Source organism: Odocoileus virginianus, chromosome 5 (assembly GCF_023699985.2).
Source record: "Odocoileus virginianus isolate 20LAN1187 ecotype Illinois chromosome 5, Ovbor_1.2, whole genome shotgun sequence".
In the NCBI taxonomy this organism is placed as follows: Eukaryota; Metazoa; Chordata; class Mammalia; order Artiodactyla; family Cervidae; genus Odocoileus; species Odocoileus virginianus.
Window position 1 is genome coordinate 19,605,954 of NC_069678.1, and position 18,321 is coordinate 19,624,274.

The 18,321-nt window shown below is 43.7% G+C and overlaps 1 protein-coding gene across 5 annotated transcripts in view; it reads left to right on the plus strand.

Moving 5' to 3' along the window:
• Positions 1-18,321, plus strand: part of LOC110125760 (uncharacterized protein C1orf226 homolog) — a 345,339-nt gene that overhangs the window by 292,134 nt on the left and 34,884 nt on the right. For all 5 annotated transcript variants that reach the window (XM_070467692.1, XM_020875040.2, XM_070467693.1 and 2 more), the window contains one exon: positions 2,162-2,303. In XM_070467692.1, coding sequence (XP_070323793.1) covers positions 2,162-2,303 — 142 coding nt within the window. The remainder of the gene's footprint in view (positions 1-2,161; positions 2,304-18,321) is intronic.

Here is an 18,321-nt window from a genome sequence, read left to right on the forward strand (position 1 = left end):
GAAAGATGGAGGCTTCTTGCTTAAGACCAGGGCCTGCTGCTCCTCAGCTTCCGGTGCAGAAGGAGTTGTTGTCTCTCAGATAGCACAAACCCGCGGTGGGAGAAGGGGCCTCAGCCTGACCTTTGGGAAACAGAGGGAAGTTAAGCGTGGACATACAGACAGAGGCTCTGACCCACTGCTGGGTGATGGGAGTCCCACGGAAGTCACTCCTTTCTTCCTGCCTCACTGGAAGTGGTCATCATCCAGACATGTCAGGATGTTCCAAGTAAGAGATAAGTTAAGAACATCCCTAGAGTGCGCACTGTGGGCTCAAAGAGGTTTGGGCTGTAAGACAGCCACTTCTAGGAAGCAGTTTGGGAAACATCAGAAAGAGAAGTTGCCTGAGATCTGAAGTAGGCCTGTGATGGTGACTGGCTAAGATACCTTTTCATGAACATGAATGCTCCGACCGCACATGAAAGGAGGGGACACAGAAGAAATGGAAGGCTTGAGACAATAGTAAGGGTAGCTGTTTGGGGACTTGCACCTAGCAGAGAGTGAATTAGAGCAGCAGTTCCACACACGGGGTCTAAGGCTCTTAGGGGTTCCTGGCATAGTAATGGAGAAATATGAGCTAACTTCAATATTATGAAAAGCATAAATGAATCACCCATTTACCTTCAACAAGGCCTTACAGGCTATCAAAACAATGGACTCTGCTTTTGTCTATAATTAAATTGGTTTGCTGATGAGAAGCTCTGCTTGACTGCCGATGTTACTTTGTTTTGTGTTTCTTCCCAATGTGATGGGTGAACTGATGGTATCAGTAGGTAGTCACAACTGACCTAAAGTCAGATTATCCAAGATGTGATTAATCTTTGACTCAAGGCGTAGAGTGACAGCCACAGTTAAATACTCCACAGTCTGTGGTGGCAGAATGGTTGGGGACCACTTTTGTAAAAGGAGCAGTGACCTTCTGTTTCCCACCCTGAGTTCTTACACTGTGCACATTGAACTCATTCTTGGTCTTTGAAGGAAAGTGAAAGCAGAATGATTACCAGTTATAATCAGTTGTCTACTTTGGAGACCATGCCCTGAAAATCTTGCATGTGGTTGTTCCTCATAGCCTGTATGGGCCACTTAAGACTCCTTTCAGGAGCAGGCTCTTCTGTCCTGTCTCCTGCTGTCCTGAAGCTCCAATAACTTTGGCCATCTGATACAAAGAGCTGACTCAATGGAAAAGACCCTGATGATGGGAAAGATTGAAGGCAGGAAGAGTAGGGGGTGACAGAAGATGAGATGGTTGGATGGCATCACCGACTCGATGGACATGAGTTTAAGCAAACTCTGGGAGATGATGCAGGACAGGGAAGCCTGGAGTGCAGCAGTCCATGGGGTCACAGAGAGTCGGACATGACTTGGCAACTAGACAGCAACTACCACCTGCTGTCCTAGCTAAGTAGTAGAATACCAAGAGCTAGGGTTAAGCACAATGCTTGGGCAGTTAGAGGAAGAGGTTAAATAGCAAGAAAAAGAAAGAATGAAAAGAAAAGAAAGTAGCAAAGGAATGGACCCAGTGAGCCATGTCTTTAGAGCAAGGCTGGGAAGCTCACCTCAGATATGGTTGGCTGCCAGTGATGTTCCAAAGGATCTGGATTCTGGTCCTCAGCTGATTCTGCTGTTTAGACCATGCTTCTCAATCCTGTATCTTTACAGCCCTTGGTCTGCAGGAACACCAGGGAAACCCACCATTTCTAGCAGGAAAAAGAAGATGACAGCTGAGTTACTCTTAGTGTGATGAACCCATGAAACATTTGATCATGGTTGCCAAAAGAATTCTGAACCATGTCAACCACTGTTGTCAAACTTGGGAGGTAGAATTGGGCTAAGTCCAGAATTGGAATTTTTGCTATCTGTCCATTCAGTTGACTGATTGTTTCCAAACTCTGGTGACAGTTTCTGTTTTCTGGAGTATTTGAGGGACGGGAAAATGTTTTTGCATACTTCTTTGTGAGTATGTGCACAGCCAAACAGCATTAGGTTTTTCCATCTCTTTCCCTTGCTGGCTTCGTGGGTGTCTGTCTGCATGTCTTGTGCAAATCCTCTCCCACCTCGGCCCTTCTGGTGTCCTTGTAGAGGGTCTCCGCCTCCTTCATTCTCTTCTTTCCTTTGTCCTTCCCAGAGCCAAGCCATGCGAATCGTCCGGACGGTGGGGCAGGCCTTCGAGGTCTGCCACAAGCTGAGCCTGCAGCACACACAGCAGAATGCTGATGGCCAAGAGGACGGGGAGAGTGAGAGGACCAGCGGCAGCTCAGAAGGCCCAGGTAGGCACGGCCACCGCCGTGGACGCGGGCGGGCGGGCAGGCAGGTGCGCAGTGCGGGCGGCGGCCGTGCCCCGAGTCCAGAGCGGCCACCCCGCCCGAAGCACATTTGCTCTGTTTCTCTCTAGATTCTGACTTTTCTTTAAAGAGTGTGTGTTACTTTTATAACAGAAAATTAAAGATGTTTAAACTATCAAGCACAGAAGCATTTAAACTGGACATCAGGAAACACATTTTAATGGCAGAGCTGCTTGTAGTACCAAATCAGATCCCGAAGAAAATTTTCGTACAAAATCACCTTCGTAAAACAAATAAGATAATTTTCATTTATCTAAGTAGTTTTTTTTTTTTTTTTTTTCCTATTTCTAAATTCTGTAGTTCTGTAAACCCTCAGGGTAGACATTATTCTAGTATCTCCAGTCTCCACATCTGATTAAAAGTCAGGAACAAGATCAAGCTGTCCTTTATCATCTCTCTAACACTAAATGTGGGAGCAAGAAGTATAAGTATTAGGTAAAAAGTTAATATTGTTTATATTTTTATGTGGGAAGCCCATGAAAATAAACTGAAAGCTATTAGAAATAAGAGAATTTAGAGGTAAGGTCCAGTAAATACATATAGATAGCTGTGGTTTCCTGTTCCAACATCAACCAATTGGAAGTCATAGTGGAAGAAAATATCCACTGAAATAACTTTTTTTATCTTTAAAAACTATTTTTATCTTTCAAAACTTTTTTATCTTTAAAAAAGATTAAATGCCTGAATAATCATAATAAAATATATATGTTTATATGAAGAAAATCAAACAGTTGGGAAGTTCTTGGTTGGGAAATCTCAGCATCATACAAATGTTAATTCTCCTTATGTTAATCTATAAATTTAACATTATAATACAAATTTTTATCAGCAAAGTAGGCACCTTGGTAAAAACTATAGGCTACAGATAAAAAGAGTGCTCAGAGGAAAATCAAAGGTTTAATTATTTATAGTGATAGATGATCAATCATGAAAATCAAATTAATTAAACATTCAATTCAAGACATCAGAAAATGGCAAAAGAAGTCTCCCACTGCAAAAGGCAGTTTTGCTAAGTGATGAGGGGTAGAGATTTTCAGTTTCCATTCAAGTTGCACTGGTCACTAGCTGTGTGATTTTGGGCAAATTCCATAACCTCTCTGTGCCTTGGTTTCCTCTTCTGGAAAAAGTAGGAATAGCAGTAGTATCTTCCTCATAGAGTTACTGTGTTGATTGGATAAGCAGATATATTTAAAATGCCAAATCTGGTACTTGGCACATGGTAAACGCCAAATACATGTAATCTATTATTATTTTTAAAAATGGGAAAAAGCAGGAATAGGATAAATCCCAGAAAAGATGAGTGATGACAGAGGAGTGACTTTGCAGTCACTCCTGGAAAGTATGTTTCTTCCACAAAAACACACTCTAACGCTGTAAAACTGTGCTGATGCATTAGTAAGTGTCTGAGTGAATTGGAATAGAAAGCCCAGAGATAAATGCAGACACACATGTTGACATAGTGTGTGGTAAGGGTAGAAACCCTATAGAGAAAAATATGGAAATCATTAAATTTAAAATTTCACATGCTCTGACCCCCAAATCACCCTCAAATTCTCTTCTAAGAATTCCTCTTAAGGGTACAACCATACATATGTAAAATGATGCATACACAAATTTATAAAAATTGGAACTAGCAAGAGGGGATTTTATAATAATTTGTGGTTACAAGTAATGGAGTATTGCAGAACCTCTAAGAAGGATGAATTGGTTCTCTGTGAGCTGATAAAAAATCATCTCCAAGATATTTTGCTGAGTTTTTAAAAAACAAAAAACAAGATGTAGAACTGTGAATTGGTAGCATTCCAATTATATTGTATAAAAATATATACATGTAAATATGTGCTTTCATATATGCCCACTATGCATAGAACATCTCCAGAATTAGTAGCTGTGGTTCATTCTGGAAAAAGGAACTAAGTGTCTATACTGGGAGGAAGATTTTACTTTTCATTATTGCAGACCTATAGCTGGCCACATTGCTCAGAGAACAAAAACTGATCTGCTCACTTCTGAGCTGGAGGATTTGCCCTCGGAGCTGCTAGCAGGAGTAGATTGATGCCTTTACATTATTAACTCTTCTCTGTCAATGCCCAGCTCCCTTGGTGGAGAGTCATGGCTACACCTCAAAGGCTTCTGAACCCACGATACAACTGGCAGCCAGGATGCACATATACGGAGATATTCTAACCGAAAAGTAAAGGGCATTGTCTCTGGTGAAGCCACTTATTCCTTGAGTGAAAGAGGTTGGACACAGAGAAGTTATCTAGAGGCTGAGTGTTTGGACTTTGTTCTTATCACACAACTGTCTGAGGAGCTTGAGCTAGCCTCTAAGTACTTAATCAGAACCGACTTCTCGGCCATTGCTAAAGAGGCCAGGATGGCATGGCTTGGCCTTTTGAAGAGAAAAGCATTTCAAAGGGACTACTCTGAGAGCTAGGTTGTCTTCCCCTCCTGCTGTGGGAGCTACTATTTCCTTCCCCTTCCAGACCCTGCGGGGCTCTTTTGGGTGGGGGTAGGTTGATACGATTTCCTGTGATACCAGGAAGGATTCTCTTTGGGGAGTGAATAGAGGTTCCACTAGGGACCCCTTCCTATCATTTTTCTTTCTCACCTCCCCCCTACTCCTCCCCCAGCACCTCCCTCCCATTTTCAGTGCCATTCCAACTGTCAGCGTTTGCTGCATTCACCTCCAGGCAGACATTCTAGTCGTTCTTCACTGTCCTGTCTTCTGGGAAGGCTGCCTTCCAGCTCCCACTGTCCCATTCCCTTTCCTGCCCCTTCCCAGAAATTTAAACACCTCCTCCCTCTAGGTTTCTATGTTCTTTTCACCCTTGGCTGGCGCTGCTGCCATCAGCATTTAGCCCACTGTCTACCAGATACAGTGTCATCTATCTTCAGTAGAGGACAAGCTCTAGGGTGAGGGGGCGGGGAAAGGACTATTCCTCATCCAATAAATACTTGTTGAATAAAGTGATGGCCGTGGTCAATGATTGTGGCAAAGGATGTGTGTCATCTTAGTCATTGTCAGCAGCATTTATTCAGTGTTTACTCTGCGCCAAGATGAATGTGAAGATTGAGTAGAAATTTCAGCAGGGAGTGACTTCTTAACAGTCTGCTTGATGAAGAAGGATGACCTTGAATGGCAGGAGTAGGTAGTGTGTTTTTATGTGTGTGTGTTTGTGTGTGTTCAGTCAGTCATGTCCAACTCTTTGCAACCCTATGGACTATAGCCCGCCAGGCTCCTCTGTCCGTGACATTTTCCCAGAAAGAATTCTGGAGTGGGTTGACATTTTCTCCTTCAAGGAATCTTCCTCACCCAGGAATCGAACCTGCATCTCCTGCATCCCCTGTATTGGTAGGGGGCTTCTTTACCACTGAGCCACCTGGGAAGTCTGGGAGTAGGTGGCATTGAGGTCATATGGCCTAGAGGGGGAGACTAGAAGGCTGGAGACAGTGCTGTGGGTGATGAGTGACGGTGCTTGAGGCTGCAGGTAGAGACCAGCATGGTAACACTCTTCTGGCTGTGATAGGTGATCAGCGTTGAGATATTGGGCCCATCAGCTACATGTCCCTCTCCTTTTATGACCTTTTTGGTGGTTTGTTTGTTTGTTTGTTTGTTTTCAAATTACAGTAGTATACATGAGACTTCAGCTACTTGGCATCTTCTGTATACCATTCTCCTAAGAAGAATGTAAGTGACGTTCAACATGTGGAAACATCTAGGTTCATTTTAGGAAAACCTGTCAGGCTGTTAAGATGTTGAAGCACTGAGGGTGTCTCTTTAAGGAGGTTGAGCATGGCTTGAATGTGACACTTTGTGCATCATACATCCCTGCAGAGAAAGGGAAGTAGTGGGGCCCTGCCCAACTTGCGTAAGTGACAGTCTGGCCTGTGGAGTGATGTAAATTGTCTTAGGGAGATACACACACACGTGCTAATTTTAAGGAATTGGCTCACATGATTACGGGGGTGTGGTGAGTCCAAAATCTGCAGGGTGGGCTCCGGGCTGAAAACCCAGAAAAGAGTTGCAGTTCAAATCTTAAAGTGGTCTGCTGGCACAATTCCCTCTTCTTCCAAGGAGGTCTGTCTTTGTTTTGTTAAGACTTTCAGCTGATTGGATGAAGCCCAGCTATATTATGGAGGGTAATCTGCTTTATTCAATCTATTGATTTAAATGTTTACTCTCATATGAAAAATACCTTCACCACAATATCTAGAATAGTGTTTGGTCAAGTATCGACACCATGGCTCCACCAAATTTGCCCACAAAATTAACTATCACAGAAATGAAAAGGCCGTGTGGTGTGACAGAGGGAGTGCTGGACCCTCAGACTAGAGAAGCAGCAGAGAGCTTGGGTTCTGGCACTTTTCAGATGAATTCAAGGCTTGAGTGCTAGCTCTTTGAATGTGTTCAGCTCTTTGCAACCCCATGGACTGCAGCACTCCAGCCTTCCCTGTCCATCACCAACTCCTGGATCTTGCTCAAACTCATGTCCATCCAGTGATACCATCCAGCCATCTCATCCTCTGTTGTCCCCTTCTCCTTCTGCCTTCAATCTTTCCTAACATCAGGTCTTTTCTAATGAGTCAGTTCTTCGCATTAGGTGGCCAAAGTATTGGAGCTTCAACTTCAGCATCAGTCCTTCCAATGAATATTCAGGACTGATTTCCTTTAGGATTGATTAGTTTGACCTCCTTGCAGTCCAAGAGACTGTCAAGGGTCTTCTTCAACACCACAGTTCAAAAGCATCAATTCTTCGGCGCTCAACTTTCTTTATGGTCCAACTCTCACATTCATATGACTACTGGAAAAACCATAGCTTTCACTATATGGACCTTTGTCAGTAAAGTAATATCTCTGATTTTTACTATGCTGTCTAGGATGGTCATAGCTTTTCTTTCAAGGAGCATACATCTTTGAATTTCATGGCTGCAGTCACTATCTGCAGTGAATTTGCAGCCCCCAAAAATAGTCTGTCATTGTTTCCATTGTTTCCCCATCTATTTGCCATGAAATGATGGGACAGAATGCCATGATCTTCATTTTTTGAATGTTGAGTTTTAAGCCAGCTTTTTTTCACTCTCCTCTTTCAGTTTCATCAAGAAGTTCTTTAGTTCCTCTTCACTTTCTGCCATAAGGGTGGCATCATCTGCATATCTGAGGTTATTGATATTTCTCCTAGCAATCTTGATTCTGACTTGTGCTTCATCCAGCCTGGCATTTTGCATGATGTACTCTGCATATAAGTTAAATAAGCAGGGTGACAATATACAGCCTTGACGTACTCCTTTCCCAATTTGGAACCAGTCTGTTGTTCCATGTCCAGTTCTAACTGTTGCTTCTTGACCTGCATACAGATTTCTCACAAGGCAGGTAAGGTGGTCTGGTATTCCCATCTCTTGAAGAATTTTCCGCAGTTTGTCGTGATCCACACAGTCAAAGGCTTTGGCATAGTCAATAAAGCAAAAGTAGATGTTTTTCTAGAACTCTCTTTTTTGATGATCCAAAGGATGTTGGCAATTTGATCTTTGGTTCCTCTACCTTTTCTAAATCCAGCTTGAACATCTGGAAGTTCACGGTTCACATACTGTTGAAGCCTGGCTTAGAGAATTTGAGCATTACTTTGCTAGCATGTGAAAGATGAGTGTAGTTGCATGGTAGTTTGAACATTCTTTGGCATTGCCTTTCTTTGGGATTGGAATGAAAACTGACCTTTTCCTGTCCTGTGGTCACTGCTGAGTTTTCCAAATTTGCTGGCATATTGAGTGCAAGCACTTTCATAGCATCTTCTTTTAGGATTTCAAATAGCTCAGCTGGAATTCCATCACCTCCACTAGCTTTGTTAATGGTGATGCTTTCTAAGGCCCACTTGACTTCACATTCCAGGATGTCTGGCTCTAGGTGAGTGATCACACCATCGTGCTTATCTGGATCATTAAGATCTTTTTTGTACAGTTCTTCTGTGTATTCTTGCCACCTCTTCTTAATATCTTCTGCTTCTGTCCTTTATTGAGCCCATCTTTGCATGAAATGTTCCCTTGATATCTCTAATTTTCTTGAAGAGATCTCTAGTCTTTCCCATTCTATTATTTTCCTCTATTTCTTCATATTGATCACTGAGGAGGGCTTTCTTATCTCTCCTTGCTATTCTTTGGAACTTTGCATTCAAATGGGTATATCTTTTCTTTTCTCCTTTGCCTTTAGCTTCTCTTCTCAGCTATATTTGTAAGGCCTCCTCAGACAACCATGTTGCCTTTTTACATTTCTTTTTCTTGGGGATGGTCTTGATCCCTGCCTCCTGTACAGTGTCACGAACCTCTGTCCAGTTCTTCTGATAGGCACTCTGTCTATCAAATCTAATGACTTGAATCTATTTGTCACTTCCACTGTATAATCATAAATGATTTGATTTAGGTCACACCTGAATGGTCTAGTGGTTTTCCCTACTTTCTTCAATTTAAGTCTGAATTTTGCAATAAGGAGTTCATGATCCTAGCTGGGTGATCCTTGGCAAACTTTCTAGCCTTTCTAGATCTTTCTTACCTGCTAGCTAGGTGTTGGGAGATAATGCAGGCAAAGCAGCATCGTCCCTAGCATATAGAACACTCTAAATACATGTTAGCCATTGTCTGGTTCTCCAGTTCAGTATCTCAATTCCATGACCTCATGTATGCTGTGAGGACAGTGGACAAGATCTCTGAAGTCCCATGATCTTATGAGAGAGCCACATTAGATGAATAATCAGGTACCCAGCGTTTGTGGTGTGGTGCCATGGCCAGGATGTGGAACCACCTTTGAGTATCAGTGTTTGGAATTCTACGGATCTGGAATGGGAAACGTTTTCTTATCAAGCCCTGAAGTCACTTCCTCTTTACAGCCCCACTTGCTTCCTCACTGTTTATAAACCGCTAGGAACACATTCCTTTTTACCGTAAATGCTTTTTCCGTAAATGATTCCCCCAGAAGCATTTATTGACTCCGTTAGGATTTTTCTCTGTAATGGGTCACCTTGAAGCTTCAGACTGGAACTGCGGATTGGCAGCTTTTCTTTTCCTTGTAAGGAGAGTCTTGCTTGCACATTAGAGAGCTTTCATTTAATTCGGTGTTTATCTTTCCAGGAGAGCTGCCCCAGGCAGGCCCTTTGTTGTGCAGAGGAAACTTGTTTACTCTGGAGGAATCCAAAAGTGTGGAGGCTTTGCTGTCCTCTTTGATGTCTTGTGGGGCCCTTCCCCTTCTGGGCTTTTCAGCAGCGCCTTTAATGAAGGTCCTCACTTTCATTGTGTGCGCGCTCTCTCTCTCTGTCTGCTTTTCTTTCCTCCCGCATTCCCACCATTCCCTGCCCTGGGGGAGATCTGTCCTTTGTATCCTTTGGCAGCGGCTGCCCTTGGCCATTCCCCCGGGGCTCAGAGCCAGGTGGGGCCTCTGCCCCAGTTCTGCTTGCCTTGCCCTGCCTTGTGCAGTTTCTCTGACTCCCGGACAGGTTTCCTGGGAGAGATCCTGTTCCCCTGGAGGCATCTCTCTTCCCACACTGGCAGACAGTCCAACGTGGGGAAGGGCTTGGAGCCCTTTGGAGATCAGAGCCTCTTAAACAGGACTCATGTCATCTGGACAGGGACCGGTGGCTCCAGAGCATTTCCTGTGTCCCTGTTAGACCTGCCGGATCGGGCACCCCGACCTCCTGTCACTTCCAGGCTCCCACCACACTGCCCTTCCGTCGCAGCAGGCCACCGTCTCCTGATGCTCTGTTTCTCCTTGGTTTCAGCTCCCCTCCTTCATTCAGTGGATATTTATTAGTTTCCCCAGATGCAAGGCTTGATTCTGGGAACTGGGAATGCTGTGAAGAAGACGACAAGGCTCCTGCTGGTGAGGAACTCACATTGGAAGTTGGGGTGGAGGGTCAAACAGATGACACAAGAGGCCTTTTTAGGGGATGTCAGTGCAATGAAGAAGATAAAGCAGGGTGGCTGAGACTACAGGTGGAAGCAGTGAGCCTATTGGGAGGCAAGGTGGTGCAGTGGTTAAAAGCACCACGCTTAAAGCCAGATTGGCGGGCTTTGAGCCTTAGCTTCGGTCTTACTAGCTGCGTGCCTCAGTTTCTTTATCTGTTTAATGGGAATAATAATAGTGCCTAGGTTTCAGGGTGGTTATAAGGATAAGTAAGTTAATAATACATGTACATCCCTGAAACTAGTACCTGGAACACAGTAAGCACTATTTGAGTCTAAGTTATTACTATTACAATTTTGAAGCAAAAAGTGACCATTTCAAGCTCTTTTGGACTGAGCTGATAATCTTTTGTTCTTTTTTTCCCAACCATTTTGTTTTGAGGCATAACTGACATGTAAAAACTTCTGTGTTAATCCAACATTACCTATCCATTTTAGCCCTGTGACACTGGTTCATACACATCTGTGGTCCCTAGACTTGGCCCCAGGCTGCTTTGCCTTCAGCCTTCCTGCTTTCTGTTTGTCCCCTAAGCTTCCATCTTAGGGTACAGTGTCCTTCTCCTGTCCCAGATGAACCCTTTCACCTGCCCCTGCCTTCTCCTCATCTTGCCTTTTTCTAAACCCTGAGCCATCAGCTCTCTCTCCTGAATCGTCACCTGAATCTTTCACTGTGCTTTCTTCTCCACTGCAGATAGATAAGGTCAAGTCTTTTTCCATCTTAAAAACAAAACAAAAATCACACCTTTCTTGGCCCTGCATCTCCCCCTGTCATTGCTCAGTGGTGTCCGACTCCTTGTGACCCCATGGACTGTAGCCTACGAGGCTCCTCCATGTGTGGGATTTTCCAGGCAAGAGTACTGGAGTGGTTGCCATTTCCTTCTTCAGGGGATCTTCCCCACCCAGGGATCGAACCCAGGTCTCCTGCATTGCAGGCAGACGCTTTACCCTGTAAGCCATCAGGGAAGCCTCCAGGTCACTGAAGGGCCAGCTAATTGGCAAATTGAACCAGCCTTTCTCTGCAGTGTGCATCACGGGGAATGAATCACTCCCCTTCCCTAGTTCTGGGGCACCCCACCTCCACTCCTGCCACTCTTTCCTTCTTTCTCTGCTAGATGCTTTCCAGGATCCTTTTTTTCCACCTGCCCCTTAGGTGAAATCCCCAGGGGATTTCTCCTGGGATTTGTCCTAGGTGCTTTTTTTTTTTTCCACTTCCCATGGTTTTAACTTATGTTTATCTCTAGGCCAGATCTTTTCTTGAACTCTCCACTTAATGGATAGTGCATATCTCCAGTTAGCTGTTACAAACTTTCCCAATTTCATTCTCTTATCCATAATCCTTCTTTTCTGGAATGCTCTGTATAGGATGCCAGTCTCAGTCACTTAAATCAGAATTGTAAAACTCATTCTGCATGTATTCCTGTCTCCTCCCTGCCTCTCCTCCTCCTTTCCCTCTTTCCCTCCCTGTTCCCTGCCCATAGACACTTACTTTCCAAGTCCTGTGATTTCTGCCCCCTGAAGATATTCCAGGTTTGTCTCCTTGGCTCTTTGTTATCACCACCTATTTAGCTTTAGCCCTCATATTTCTCACCTAGAGCACTGCTTTCTATCTTGTCCCTTATAGATCTACCCTCTACATCATCCCTCGGGTAGAATTTGAAAGAATGAAAATCTTTCGGTATCACGTGCCTACTTTTCTTCCTTCAAGATAAGATCCTGACTCTTCTCAGTCAGGTCCCTTCCTACAGGGTCATTTGCAGTGCCTCCACCACGCTGTGGATTTCTCTACATCTGTATCTTTGCCCCTGTCTTGCCTTCTGCCTAGAGTGCCTCCCATGGCCTCCCCTCCACCCTGCCCACTTCTTCTCACTGGGGTCTCCTGCATTGCAGGCGGATTCTTTACCAACTGAGCTATCAGGGAAGCCGCGATATGCTGACAGTCACACCCAATAATAATATCCCTCCATCTAGCTTGTTCTTTCTCTCTGCCCTAGCTTTACCCCCTGCTTCTAACAGATCTGTTACTGAACAGGCATTAGGAGATACCGCAGGTTCAGTTTCAGACCATGACAATAAAGTGAATATCATAATAATATGAGTAGCACAAAATTTTTGGTTTTCCAATGCACATTAAAGTTATCTTTATACTATAGGCTTTCCTGATAGCTAAGTTGGTAAAGAATCCATCTGCAATGCAGGAGACCTCAGTTCGATTCCTGGGTCAGGAAGATCTGCCGGAGAAGGGGTAGGCTACCCTCTTCAGTATTCTTGCCCTTCCCTTGTGACTCAGCTGGTAAAGAATATGCCTGCAATGGCGGAGACCTGGATTTGATCCCTGGGTTGGGAAGATCCCCTGAAGGGGAAGGCTACCCACTCCAATATTCTGGCCTGGAGAATTCTGTGGACTACAGTCCATGGGTCACAAAGAGTTGGATACAACTGAGTGATTTTCACTTTGACTTTACATTATACTATAGTTTGTTAAGTGTAAAATAGTATTATATCTAAAAAAATAATTGAATATACTTTAATTTAAAAATAGCTCATTACTAAAATGCTATCACCTGAGAAAACTATCATCTTTCTGCTGGTAGAGAGTGTTGCCTCAATGCTGATGGTTGCTCACTGATTAAGGTGGTGGTTGCTGAAGATTGGAGAGCTGAGGCAATTTCTTAAAATAAGGCAGCCATGAAGATTGCCACATTGGTTGTTTCTCCTTTCAGAAATGATTTCTCTGTAGCATGCAATGCCATCTTAATAGTGTTTTACCTGTGTCTTACAAAATTGAACTCAGGCCTCTCGAACCCTGCCAGTGCTTATCAACTGCTTTATAAGTCTATGTAATATTCCAAACCCCTTGTTGTCATTTCAACAGTCTTTGCCCATCTTTACCAGAAGTAGATTCCATCTCAAGAAACCACTCTTTTTGGTCATCCTTAAGAAGCAGTCCCTCGTCTGTTCAGGTTCATCCTGGGAATGCAGTCACATCTTCAGACTCTCCTTCTTATGCTAGTTTCCTTGCTATTTCCACCATATTTGCAGTTATTTCCTCCACTGAAGCTTTGAACGCCTCAAATTCATCCATGATGTTGGAATCAACTTCTTCCAAACTCCAGTTCATGGAGACATTTTGGCCTCTTCACATGAATCAGAATGTTCTTAATGGCATCTGGAATGGTGAATCCTTTCCAGAAGGCCTTCAGTTTATTTCGCCCAGATTCATCAGAAGAATTGCTATTTACAGAAGCTATAGCATTATGAAATATATTTCCTAAATAATAAGACTCGAAAGTTGAAATGACTCCTTGATCCATGGGCTGCAGAATGAATGTTACACTAGCAAGTATGAAAACATTAATCTCATTGTACATCTCCATCAGAGCTCTTAGGTGACTAGTTGCATTGTCAATGAGCGGTAATTGCTCATTTTTTTAAGCAGTAGGTCTCAACAGTGGGCTTAAAATATCAAGTAATCATGTTGTCAACAGATGTGCTGTTATCTAGGCTTTGTTGTTCCATTTGTAGGGCACCGGCAGAGTAGATGTAGCATAATTCTTAAAGGCCCTAGGATTTTCAGAATGGTAAATAAACATTGGCTTCAACTTGAAGTCACCAGCTACATTAACAAGAGTCAGCCTGTCCTTTGAAGTTTTGAAGTCTGGCATTGACTTATCCTCTCTAGCTATGAAAGTCCTGAATGGCAGCCTCTTTCCAATGGAAGGCTCTTTCCACTATGTGGAAAACCTGTTATTTAGTGTAGGCACCTTCATTAGTGATCTTAGCTAGATCTTTTGGATAACTTGTTGCAGCTTTTATATCAGCACTTTTTTGTACTTTTTTTTTTTATAGTTATGTCTTCTTTCCTTAAACCTCATAAACCAAGCTCTGCTAGCTTCAAACTTTTCTTCTGCAGCTTTCTAACTTTTCTCAGGCTTTATAGAATTTAAGAGAGTTAGGGCTTTGCTCTGATTTAGGCATTCACAACTTGGCTCACTGTTGCAATAAGCCTTGCTTTTGACCTGTTTTGGCTTTCAACATGCCTTCCTCAGTTAGCTTAATCCTGTGTAGCTTTAGATTTAAGAGTGAGAGACATGTGACTCTTCCTTTCCTTTGAATACTTAGAGGCCAGTGTAGGTTATTACTTGGCCTAGTTTCAACATTGTTGTATCTTAGGGAACAGGGAGGCCCAAGAAAAAAGAAAGAGATGGGCACAGTGGTCGTGGAGAGGAGCAGGGGGCAAAAATGGCAGCAAGTGAAGCAGTCAGGTACATACTGCTATATTTAAAGCAGATAACCAGTAAGGACCAATAAGCACAGGGAAGTCTGCCCAGTGTTATGTGGCAGACTGGATGGGAGGGGAATTCGGGGGAGCATAGATATATGTATATGTATGGCTGAGTCCCTTTGCTGGAAAATACTTTCAGAATATTCTATAATACTATATCAAATTTGTTAAAAAAAAACAACAACAACACATTTGTTAAGTTTACTGTCTTACATGGGTACAATTAACGCTGCCCCAAAATAATTACAATAGTAACATTGAAGGTTATACAGAGTGAAGTAAATCAGAAAAACAAATACCATATACTATTGCACATATATGGAATCTAGAAAAATGGTTCTGATGAACCTATTTGCAGGGCAGAAATAGGAACACAGACATAGAGAATGGACTTGTGGTCACAGTAGGTAAAGGAGAGGGTAGGACAAATGGAGAGAGTAGCATTGAAATACACACATTACCATATGGAAAATGCATAGCTAGTGGGACGGTCGCTCTGTAACACAGGGAGTTCAGCCTGGTGCTCCGTGATGACCTAGAGGGGTGAGATGTGGGGAGCGGGGTGGGAGGGCGGCTCCAGAGCGAGGGGGATATATGTATACTCACGGCTGAGTCACCTTGTTGTGCAGCAGAAACCAGCACAACATTGTAAAACAATTATCCTCCAATTAAAAATTTAAAACAAATTTTAAAAGATCACTGATCACAGATCGTAACAGATAATGAATAGCAACTAATAACAATGAAAAAGTTTGAAATACTGTGAGAATTACCAAAACATGACACAGAGGCACAAAGAAAGCAAATGCTGTTGGAAAAAATGGTGCAGATTTGCCAGAGACCTTCAGTTTGTAAAAATGAAGTATCTGTGAAGTGTAATGAAATAGGTATGCATGATCTCTACCCATCAGCTGTGTTAAATCTGTAAGAATCCAGATGTGATCATCAGAGGGCCCTCTGAGTGGCAGAAATCATCTCAGAAAGCAGCCCATAGTTGGTGATCCAGTTACATCAGGGTTGGTTTGGAAACTCTACTAGTACAAAGAGAATGTCTGAGAAGTTTGTTTCTTGATGACTTCCCCTGAAGCAGAACTAGAATCTGGAGATTTTTCAGTCCCCTGTGAGTTTCTGGCCTGCAGGTCTTCAGACCCTCTGCAGGGTGCTGCTCCATTCTCTACGGTCAGTCCCCTGCATTCGAATGCATTCTGGTCTGAGTGTGTGTTTGTAAGTCCAACAAAGTTGGTCTAGGTACCCAGCTAACACAATCAGCTATATAGTACTGCACTGTAGAAGATTTATAATACTTTTCACACAAATAATACATAAAAGACAAACACAAAAAAATCATTTTTCATCATATGGTACAGTACCTTGAAAAGTACAGTAGTACCAGCCACATCACTGCTGCTTTTATACTTCCTTCTGTACATCCAGGCTTAAAAATTCCATACTCTGTACAGTACTGTCCAGTAAAGTACACAGAAGCACAACCACTAATAGAGGATGTGCTCATGTGGCAGTATATACCAGCCACGTGAGCTAACTTACGTGATTGGACAGGTGAATGCACATTTGCATCTTTGAAAGTTTGCAACTTGAAGGTCTGCATGTAGGGAACTTACTGTATTAGGATTTCCAGGGCTGAGGGGCAGCCTCCCTGTATAGCCCACTTCCCTGTTTTGTACCCTGTGATAGCACCGTTTCTTTTGTAAGTATTTACTAAACACCTTCTCTGTGCCAGATCCATGGGAAATGTGAATGAAACACACCCTTGGCCTCAAGATCAGAAAGACACAGTTGATATTGCTTTTGCTAATTAAGAGCACTTGACAGATGGATGCCCCGTGCTGTGGAAGCCGGTCTCTCCTGATGACTGATGGGAAAGCTCTCCTCGAATGCAGCCCCATTTCACCGTGTCTGTTCCTCTAGGGGCAAGGAGAACCAGATGCACAGTTCCCAGCACTGTCTACCTACTGAGAAATAGACACGAGTTATCCATCAGTCCTCCCTGTCACAGGGTAAACCTCCTGATTGTCAAGAAGATCACTTCTGGGTGCAGGAGGTGGTAAAAAGCAGTCTGCTCTCTATGCTCCTGCTGGCGGGTTGACAAGCAGAACTGCCCTGCTGGGCCATGGTCCAGGGTCCTCCTTTCTGTTACATGCCATCGCAACACCCAGCAGTCATCTCCCAGCTCCAAGAGCAGCCAGAAGGAAAACCAAGCACACTGTTTGCTTCTGAAATACTAGGCTCTGGAAAAAGAATTTTTAAAAGAGTAGACAGGCTACCCACTTCAGTATTTTGGGGCTTCCTTTGTGGCTCAGCTGACAAAAGAATCTGCCTGCAATGTGGGAGACCTGGTTTTGACCCCTGGGTTGGGAAGATCCCTTGGAGAAGGGAAAGGCTCCCCACTCCACTCTTCTGGTCTGGAGAATTCCATGGACTATATAGTCCATGGGCTCGAAAAGAGTCAAGACATGACTGAGTGACTTTCACTTTCATATGTATATGTATCAATGACTCACTTTGATGTACAACTAAAACTAACACAACATTTTAAATCAACTGTATTCCAGTAAGGGCCTCCCTAGCGGCTCAGTGGTAAAGAATCTGCCTGCAAAGCACGAGACATCGGAGATGCAGTTTTGATCCCTGGGTCGAGAAGATCCCCTGGAGTAGGAGATGGCAACCTACTCCAGTATTCCGGCCAGGAAAGTCCCGTGGACAGAGGAGCCTGGCAGGCTACAGTCCATAGGGCTGCAGAGTCAGAGGTGACTGAGCACACACACAAACACACATACGCCAATGAAAATTTTAAAGAATAAAATGATTTTTGAATGTTAAATAAATACAGATACACACACATACCAGGCTTGCTTCCCCAGATGACTCATGGATTTGCATGGGAAGACTTGTTAGAACTATTTGTACTACAAGGCAGGCCCTCAAATGATCAAAGCCTGGCTCCCTGAGTTGGCTTGAGGTTTAGGGAATCAACTCTTCATACTTCCTACTTACTCTGTGCAGTTTTACAATTGGTGCTTAGTCTCTGAAAGTTTTTAAGGTTTATTTGAAGATAGTTAGTGATGAACCTAATCCTGAATGTAGAGAAAAAGGTATTTCCTGGGAAATGCCTGAGAATCGCCAGTTGTTTCTACAGAGTCCAAGAAAGAGAGAGGAGCAGAGAATGAAGAAAAATAAGAAACAGTAGGACTTTCATACATTTGCTGAACATGTGATCAAAGACATGGTCAGTGTGTTCAGTGGGACACAGACAAAGCAGGACAAACCAGCCTTCTCTCTCTCCTGTGTGGCTGCCGCTGGCTCCAGGCCTGTCCCTGGCTTCTGTTCTTGAAGGAGGATGGTCAGAGACAGGGCCTGAGGATCGCAGACAGATACTGTGTGGGCTGGGGCCTCAAATCTCCTCATTTCCACCCCCCTTCCCCCAGGCCTGCAACACTCCCACCCGTCTAACTCAGCCACCATGTAGAGTTGAAGGAACTGGGGCCCAGGGAGTGAGGTGACTTAACCCTTTCCTGACAGCCTGATAGGGGTGTGGTGGAGGAAACCCCTACCTCTCTTGGATGCCCCATTCAAGGTTTTTCAAATGGTAAAGAATGTACCTGCAATGCAGGAAACCTGGGTTCAATCCCGGGGTCTGGAAGATGCCCTGGAAAAGGAAATGGCTAACCACTCCAGTGTTCTTGCCTGGAGAAT